The 8698-nt window shown below is 51.8% G+C and overlaps 1 protein-coding gene across 1 annotated transcript; it reads left to right on the top strand.

Annotated features, from left to right (window-relative positions):
* Positions 1-4598: 4598 nt before the first annotated feature.
* Positions 4599-5015, top strand: NANOS2 (nanos C2HC-type zinc finger 2). The gene has a single exon (XM_034986559.1). It carries the CDS (start codon positions 4599-4601, stop codon positions 5013-5015), a length of 417 nt encoding a protein of 138 aa, XP_034842450.1.
* The last annotated feature ends 3683 nt before the right edge of the window (positions 5016-8698 follow it).

The following is an 8698-nucleotide window of genomic DNA, read 5'->3' as shown; positions in this document are numbered from 1 at the left end:
AAACTGAGGCTAGGAGAAGTTAAGTAATAAGCCCACTCAGCAAGCAGGTGGTAGAGCCAGGCTAGAACCCGGGGCTGATTACTGAGCATTTATCCATGATGCTGTCCACCAACTAACCTGGGGTGTTTTGTGCTCAAGTCACCCCACTGTCTGACCCAAGGACCCCAACACTCTAGAACAGAGAGGTCTGACTCACTTCTTCGGGGAGGTGAACCAGCAGCTCACTATATAACCAGGGTTGTACTTTTATTTATAGGTTTCCAGAAAGTGCTTAGTGTGCACATGAATCCAGGGACCTTGGCCAGGAACCGTAGCTTGAACTGAGTTCTTGAATCCTTCCTATCCAGAGGCCTGTTTCAACATCTGCAAAATAAGAAAGTGGGGCAAGCTAGACCAGGTGGTCTGGAAGACTCTATGGAAAGCTCGGATGCATTCATTTATTCATTCATTGTGCTGACAAGTATTTATCGAGGGCAGTGGTTAAAGGCAAAGACTTTGGACTCTGGCACACCCAGGTTGGAATCCCAGCTCTGCTGCTTGTCAGCTGTGTGACCATAGACAAGTCACCTAACCTCTCTGAGCATCTGTTGCCACCTTTGCAAATCATGACTAATAATAGCACTTGACTGAAGAAAGGGATGAGGGTTAAGTGACTTGAGATGTGTACAGGGCCTTGTGGGAACAGCCTCAGCCCTGGTCTCAGGGGCCCACAGTCCGGAGGAAGAGACAGACCCATCCCCAGTCAGTGGTAACTCAGAGTGGGCAGGACTGGGATGTGGTCACCTAGAGAAGTTGACCCAGGGGTTCAGCCTGAAGGTCAAGAGGGCTTCCTGGAGGAGGAGACATTAGAACTGAACAGTGACAGCCATCGTAAGCACTCAAGATACAGGAGTCACCAATGTGCAAACTTATAATTGGTCTGTGGATATTTAGAGCAAGGAAATAGAACGTGGTCTGGAGAGTCAGATCACCTCCATCCATTCATTCATCTTTTTTTTTTTTTTTAAGATTTTTTTTTTTTTTTAAGGAATCTCTGCACCCAACATGGGGCTTGAACTCACAACCCCAAGATCAAGAGTCACACGCCCCACCGACTAAGCCAGCCAGGTGCCCCCATTCTTTCATCTTGTTAATATCTCCTGCTCTGCTCAATGCCCAGCCCTGAGCTGGGCAACGCTGGGGACACATCAGCGCCTGAGACAGCCCTGGCCTGACCTCCCAGGGCTCATGGGTTCGATATCTGAGGACAGATATGTCCTCAGATATCGAACAAGTCATTACCCAAATCATTACTTCAAAAGGAAATTACAGAAAGCTGGGAAATCATACGACAAGAAAACCTTTCCTGTGACATTCATGAATTCCTCCCTTTGTTGCCTCCCAACCATGAGCCCATCCACAGAAAAAATACATTAACTCAATAAGCATTTATTAAGCTCTTTCTGAAAGCATAACGTGGTGTTTACCATTGGGGATTTTTAACAGACTTTGTTCAGACTTTGCTTCCTGACCAAACTGAGACAATGTGAGCTGATGGGGACAGCTCCACTGCCCCTATCCAGTCAACAGCAACCAGAGGAGTGTCCTGAAACATATTTCTCTTATGTCCTTCCCCTGCTTATAGCCTTCAGTGGCTCCCTATTCCTCGGAAGGCAAAGACCAATGGGCTGACTTTGGCCTATATCACTGGTTCTTACTCTGTAAGACCCAACACTTGCTTTATCTAACATTTTGAAATGCTTCTTTAATATTCTGAAATTAGGGGCACCTGGGTGGCTCAGTTGGGTAAGCGTCTGCCTTGGGCTCAGGTCATGATCTCGGGGTCCTGGGATTGAGCCCTGAGACGGGCTCCCTACTCAGCGGGGAGTCTGCTTCTCCCTCTCCCTCTGTGATCTCTCTCTCTCTCTCTCTCTCTGACAAATAAATAAATAAAATCTTTAAAAAAATAAAAATAGGGGTGCCTGGGTGGCTCAGCCGTTAAGCGTCTGCCTTCGGCTCAGGTCATGATCCCAGGGCCCTGGGATGGAGCCCCACATCGGGCTCCCTGGTCAGAGGGAGGCCTGCTTCCTCCTCTCCCGCTCTCCCTGCTTGTGCTCCCTCTCTCACTGTGTCTCTCTCTCTGCCAAATAAATAAATAAATAAAATATTTTTAAAAATAAAATAACAATAAAATAATAATATTCTGGGGCGCCTGGGTGGCTCAGTTGGTGAGGCGACTGCCTTCAGCTCAGGTCATGATCCTGGAGTCCCAGGATCGAGTCCCACATCGGGCTCCCTGCTCAGCAGGGAGTCAGCTTCTCCCTCTGACCCTCCCCCCTCTCATGTGCTCTCTCTCTCTCTTTCTCAAATAAATAAGTAAAATCTTAAAAAAATAATAATAATAATATTCTGAAATTAAACTCATAGGTAATATAGCCCACCAACGCACAGGTTGTATTTTCAAAAATTAATATCCTGTCTTAACTGAGCTACAAAGGGGAAATAAAAGACAGCCATTTATAATAAAATAATAATCCGTTTTCATGTACGGATGCTCAGAAAAGGCCAATCTAAAACACATCTCCTTCGGCAGATACTAGCATCTCTGTGTAGACTCCCACGAGTGAGACAGGGACAAACTGTGTGTTGTTTGGACAGTTGCCACAATCAGCATTGCCTGGGGTGGTGGGGCTTCTAGAAATAATGGACAGCTCTGAATAACAATGTACACAGTGGTTGTATCCCAGGAAAAGTCAGTGTATCCGAAAATATCATGAGAGCGCTAGTGTTTATGTGCAACAGCGAGGTTCTAGACGCAGATCATCACAAATGCGTTTTTTTACATATATCGGTGTCCAGTGGGGACACTGGATGGTTAAATAGGGCCCAAGACAGATCTTGGTCATGTGGATTGTTGAGATATCCGGCATCCCTGGTTCCCTGCCCACTAAATCCAGTCACACTGCCGATCACCGTGACAAACCCAATGGGCCCCAGCCATTGCCAAAACAGCCCCTAAAAGCAATCCACGGTCTGGGATCTTGGGATCCTCGCTCTGTTCCATCCACCCCAATCGCTTTGCTGTCCCCAAACTTCAGACCTCCATATCTTGTTTCCCTCTTTCTGGAAGATTCTTCTTTGTGGTCTCAGCTTCTAGACCACTTCCCCGCAGCCCAGTCTCCCTCGGAGCACCCTGTCTGTATGCAATCGGGTGTTTTTGGTCTATTGTTTTCTCATTTGCTGGCTGTTCCCCCAGTGGGCTGGTAGCTCGTGAAACAGGCACCAGATTCGGCATGGTCACTGCCGAGTTTCCAGTATCCCGTGGAGTGGTCAAGGGGACAGATGGAGGTTAGTGGAGGAAGAATTGCTGGAGGGGGTGTGGGCAGGAAGCAAGGCTTTTCTTGGCCCCCAAGGTCAGGTAGGATGTGGGACAATGCACAGGGCCACGGTGGGGCATTCTAAGTGAGACTGTGCCAAGCCACAGTCCTCTGCTGCCTCTAAGATCAATTCCCAGTATTTCTAGAGTCAGACTGGGAGTGAATTCCAACTGTGCCTTTTCCCTGCTGAGCAACCTAAAGTACATTCCTTAACCTCTCTGAGCCTCATATCCTTCTTTATAAAATGCAAGTGATAATGCCCACTTCCCTGAGTAGTTATGAGGCTCAAATCATGTGGATCTCATAGATCTCACAGATCTCATTTCTAGAACATAGATCTCATTTATACAACATTGAACATCATAGTGTGCACTAAAAAAATATTTGTTGGGGCGCCTGGGTGGCTCAGTTGGTTAAGCAACTGCCTTAGGCTCAGGTCATGATCCTGGAGTCCCAGGATCAAGTCCCGCATCGGGCTCCCTGCTCAGCGGGGGGTCTGCTTCTCCCTCTGACCCTCCCCCCTCTTGTGCTCTGTCTCTAAAATAAATAAATAAAATCTTTAAAAAAAAAAAATATTTGTTGAACATATGGCTCCCAGTTCAGGACCTGGGTTAGAGTCCCAGCTCCGGCACTTGCATGCTCTGTGACTCCAGGCCAGGGAGTATCCCTCTCTGAGCTTTAAGTAACTTGTCTATCATGTGCGGCTCATAACTGTGTTTCCCACATAGACGTTGTGAGAATGAGATCAGATCGCGCAGATATCTACTATGCAGCACAGCGTCTGGCTCGTGGTAAGGACCTGTTATTATTATCAGGAATGGTTCTGGAGTATCTGGAGGCCCCTAGCCTTGGAGTAAGGGAGGATGGGGGCGAGGGGGCATTTGAACACATGGATCTTAATGGAATGGGTAGGGAAACTGAGGTCCAGGGAGAGGAAAGGCCTTTCCAGAAGTCGCGGGGCGCCCTGGAGGCTGAGCAAGGACCAGAGACAAGGGGAAGGGCCTCCTTCCCCATCTCCGTGGGGGATTACGGTCCGATGGGGATCGTGGGCAGGGAGTGGGCCCTTTAAATCCTAAGCTCCACCTTTGCTTAGAAGGGTGTTTGGGGGAGTATAAAAGGGGGTGCAGTTCCTCCCTACTGCAGAAAAGCACCTGTTGCTCCTGACCACCCGCCCCCGAAGCCCTGGCCTGCCTCTAGTCGCCCCCCGCCCCCGCCCCCGCCCCGCACCTCTGCCTGGGAGCCATGCAGCTGCCGCCCTTTGACATGTGGAAGGACTACTTCAACCTGAACCAGGTGGTGTTGGCCCTGATCCAGAGTGGGGGGCAAAGGCCAGAGGCCCAGGGGAATGGGGAGGAGAAGCCTGGGCCCCAGCTGGGGCAGGAGCAGGGTCTGGGAGGGCCGGGGGCCAGCACAGGCCTGGCCACCCTGTGCAATTTCTGCAAGCACAACGGGGAATCGCGCCATGTCTACTCCTCACACCAGCTGAAGACCTCAGAGGGCGTGGTGGTGTGCCCCATCCTGCGGCACTATGTGTGTCCCCTGTGCGGGGCCACCGGGGGCCAAGCCCACACGCTCAAGTACTGCCCGCTCAACGGCGGCCAGCAGTCTCTCTACCGGCGCGGCGGGCGCAACTCGGCCGGCCGCAAGGTCAAGCGCTGAGGAGCGCGAGATGCCCGCCCCGCGCCCCCCAACCCTCCTGGTTCGGTCCCTGCCAAGTCCCCGGACCCTCCCTCTGACTCACCCAGCCTTTGGGAGCCTCCGGCTCCCAGAGCTACTCCCTGCTGGATCCTGAAACAATGCAGGCTACTGGGGAGCCAGGCCAGCTCTGCCCCCGCCCCCGGGGACCTCTCAGGCCTTGGGGTTCTGAACTGAGGGTGTCTGTGGATTCTGGATGCGGCAGGACCGCTGCCCCTGGACCGCACGGCCTTGTGGCTCCTTCTGGGCCCCCAGTTCATGGATCTTTCGTCTTTCTGGGGCTGCTGGTGACATGAGCCCTGCCCCCTTGACTTCTCAGCTCCATGGTTCCATTCCTTCTGGAATTCTTGGACCGTTGGACCTACAGGACCCAGCGTGCTCTCCCAGGCCCGCCCTTAGAATCTGGAGAGAGTGAACAAGACTGGCTTGGACACTCTAGCCCAAGAACTTCCAAGATGGGATTCTGACTTGAGACCAGCCTTGTCCACCTTCTTCAGTCACCTGTAGACCCACGGTTTCATCACAAACCTCCCGGGACTGTTCCTTCCCTGCCCCAGCAGCCCATTCCATCAGGAGCTGGGGATGGGAGGAGACACGCTGCAGGGGGAGGGGGGCACCTGGTCTTCCAAGGCTTATCTGGGAGTGGAGAGCCTTGGGGTGCTTGCGACACCCTTCAGCTCCCCTCGTCGACCTTCTTGTTGATTGTTTCACTGCACTCCCGCCCCCAACCTGCAAATCACCGATGGGCGTTTCCCCCTGCAGGACGGCAGCTCTCCACTGACTCCCACCCACCTTTCAAATCCTCCTGGTTTGCTAAAGGTCTTTGTGTTTTTTTCCCCTCCCATTTTTTTTTTTTTTTCATCCTCCAACACTTAATCAACGAAGCTCCAACAAGAAAAGGGGTTTTAGTGCCCAGATGGGAAAGGCAACTGCCTAGATTTTCTTTTAGGGGCAACGAAAAGAAAGAGCTCCCTTCAGATTTTAAGTTGCTCAGTTTGGGGCTCAGGGCTGGGACCCTGGTGTTCAGCTCTGGTGAATAAAGAGCATTTCTGGTTGTCTTTGAAATCACTCTGGTTCTGTCTTCTCCCCTGGAGGCTGGGGGAGGGAACCACGTTTGTCCCAATGCGGGGGAAACAGGAGACAGAACAAGAATGGGTCTGGGTTCCTCTCACGATGTGCCCCCACCACGTCCTCCAACACAGGTCACCTAGGGACTGGTCCCCATGTCCCAGCCTCCACCTTAACCCCAGATTCCTTTTCCATGTCCTTCTTGGGGCTCTGTCCAGGGGTCCCCCTCCCGGCCCGCTAGACCACAGATCTGCCAGGACCAACTTGATGATAGTTCTTAAACTTTGGGCTCCCAGACCCGCTTTGGAGAGGCAACGGAAAATATGGTCCCTGGCCCCTTGGAAATGCACACATGCACAAATCATATCAGGGTTTCTTTCTTTCCACCAGGCCACAAATACTTATTGATCACTTACTTTGTGCCAGGCCTTTCAAGGCACTGGTGGGTTGGGCTCCTGCCCTCACGGAGCTGACTTTCTCAAGGGGCAGGGGGCGCATTGACCATCAATCAGCAAATATATAGTAACATGACAGGTGGGTGAGAAGTGCTCTGCAGGAAAAGCAGATATGGTAAAGGGGTGCAGAAAGAAAGGAGAGACTGTTTTCTACGGGGCAGTCAGGGCAGGCCTTTCTGTGGAGGTGACATGTGAGCAAAATCCAAACGAAATGAGGCAAGCAGAGACTATCTGGAGGAACAGCATTCCAGGCAGAGGGGACGGCAGATTCAAAGGCCCTGCGGTGGTGGGAGGCCAGCTGAGTAATTAAGAGTGAAGATCAGAGAGTCACGTGGGGAGGGCAGTCGAGAATCTTGCAGACCCTGGTGAGAACTTGACCTTTATGGTGCATCTCCAGACTGCAAATTGCACCGTGGGCCCCTATGTGTATACGCTGGTCACACAGGGAACCGAAGAGCCCAGTTCAGGACCTCACAAAACACAGCTTTTCCAAAAACACAGCTCTGTGCACAACAGAGACCCCCAAGTTAAGTCAAACGATAGATAAAAAGAGGACCCCCAACCCCAGAGCTGTGGTGGGCCCCGGGCAGCAGGGTGAGCCCCAGAGGAAAAGGGAGCTGCATCGGGCAGGAAGGTGATGACCTTTCAAATGGGGCGATGGAGGAGAGCTTCATAGTTTAATAAAGGGACCGTGTCTGACAAAGCGTGGGCCGCAGGTATGGAAAGGGACAAGGGGTCTTGTGCGCCGTACTTGGGGGCATTACAACGGGGTGCACTTTAGACCCGGAGTAGTGAGGGAGGGGAAGATGCTGAGGTGGGTCTGGAGTGTGGAGGATGGGAGGCTCCTGGGGACATCCACAAGCACTTCACAGGGTGACGCATCCTGGAAGCTTCTAGACACCTGCGATGGGGCTCAGAGGAGAGGGCTGGAGACAAGTAGTTAGTGGGGTTGTCAAGCTGGCGGGGTTTGTTTTTTTAACGAGTTAAGTCATTTATTCAACTGGTAATTAAGTGGCAGGGTAGCTGACAGAAGGTGAGGACACTAAAGAAGCCAAGGGAGCAATGGACCCTGAGCTCCATCTCCTCCAACACCTCACACCTGCAGAGCTCCGGGAACCTGTTCCAATGGCTCCCTGACATCAGGCTTCCCATGACCTCCACACCAGGCTGAGACCCAACTCCCCACTCTGCCCAGACTCTCCACGAGTCACAGCGTCCTGGCTGCCTCCCCTGGATGCCCAGGGGAAGGGAGACGTCTGGGTGACATGCGGGTGTCTTGTGCAGGTTCCGGTTGGGGGAATGGGGTCAGTTAGGACATGGTGAGCATAAGGCGCTCAATGGGTGCTATGAGTTGAATTTTGTCCCCCTCCGAAAAAGAAGGTATGTTGAAGTCCTAACCCCCAGTACTTCAGAATGTGACCTTCTTTGGACATAGGGTCATCGGAGTTGTAATCAGTTAAATGAGGTCATACTAGAGTAGGGGGTGCTCTTAATCCAACATGACTGGTGTCCTTATAAGAAGAGGAAAGCGGGTGCCTGGGTGGCTCAGTCGGTTAAGCGGCTCAGGTCATGATCCTGGGGTCCTGGGGTAGAGCCCAGAGTCATGGGGCTCCCTGCTCAGTGGGGAGTCTGCTTCTCCCTCTGCCTCTGCCCCTCCCACTGCTCATGTGCTCTCTCTCTCTCTCTCAAATAAATAAATAAATAAATAAATAAATAAATAAATAAATAAAATCTTAAAAAAAAAAAAAAAAAAAGGCCCAGGGCAGCCAGAGGCTGCAGGAGGCAAGGAAGGATCCTCCCCTAGAGCCTTCAGAGGGAGTACGATACTGCCAACAGCTTGGTTTCAGGATTTCTAGCCTCCAGAAATGGAGGAGTATATTTGTGTTGTTTTAAGCCACTTTGTGGTATTGTTACGGCTGCCCTTGGAAACTGAGGCATCCTTGAGAAACTAATACATGGGGCACTCAGGGGAGGCATCCAGAATGCTCTTCACACCAGGGGGAGTCTGGGTTGAGAGGGGAGCTGGTCTAAATCAGCTCATGAGAAGGCTGGAGACAGCAAGCCGGGGGCAGAAGTGAGGCGTCTGCAGCTCTGCAGGTGTGGGTAAGTTGAGGCAGGATGCAA

Source organism: Mirounga leonina, unplaced genomic scaffold (assembly GCF_011800145.1).
Source record: "Mirounga leonina isolate KUSES-001 unplaced genomic scaffold, KU_Mleo_1.0 Mir_376, whole genome shotgun sequence".
Taxonomy (NCBI): domain Eukaryota; kingdom Metazoa; phylum Chordata; class Mammalia; order Carnivora; family Phocidae; genus Mirounga; species Mirounga leonina.
The sequence above is the reverse complement of the archived record's forward strand: the minus strand, read 5'-3'. Positions and strand labels throughout refer to the sequence as shown.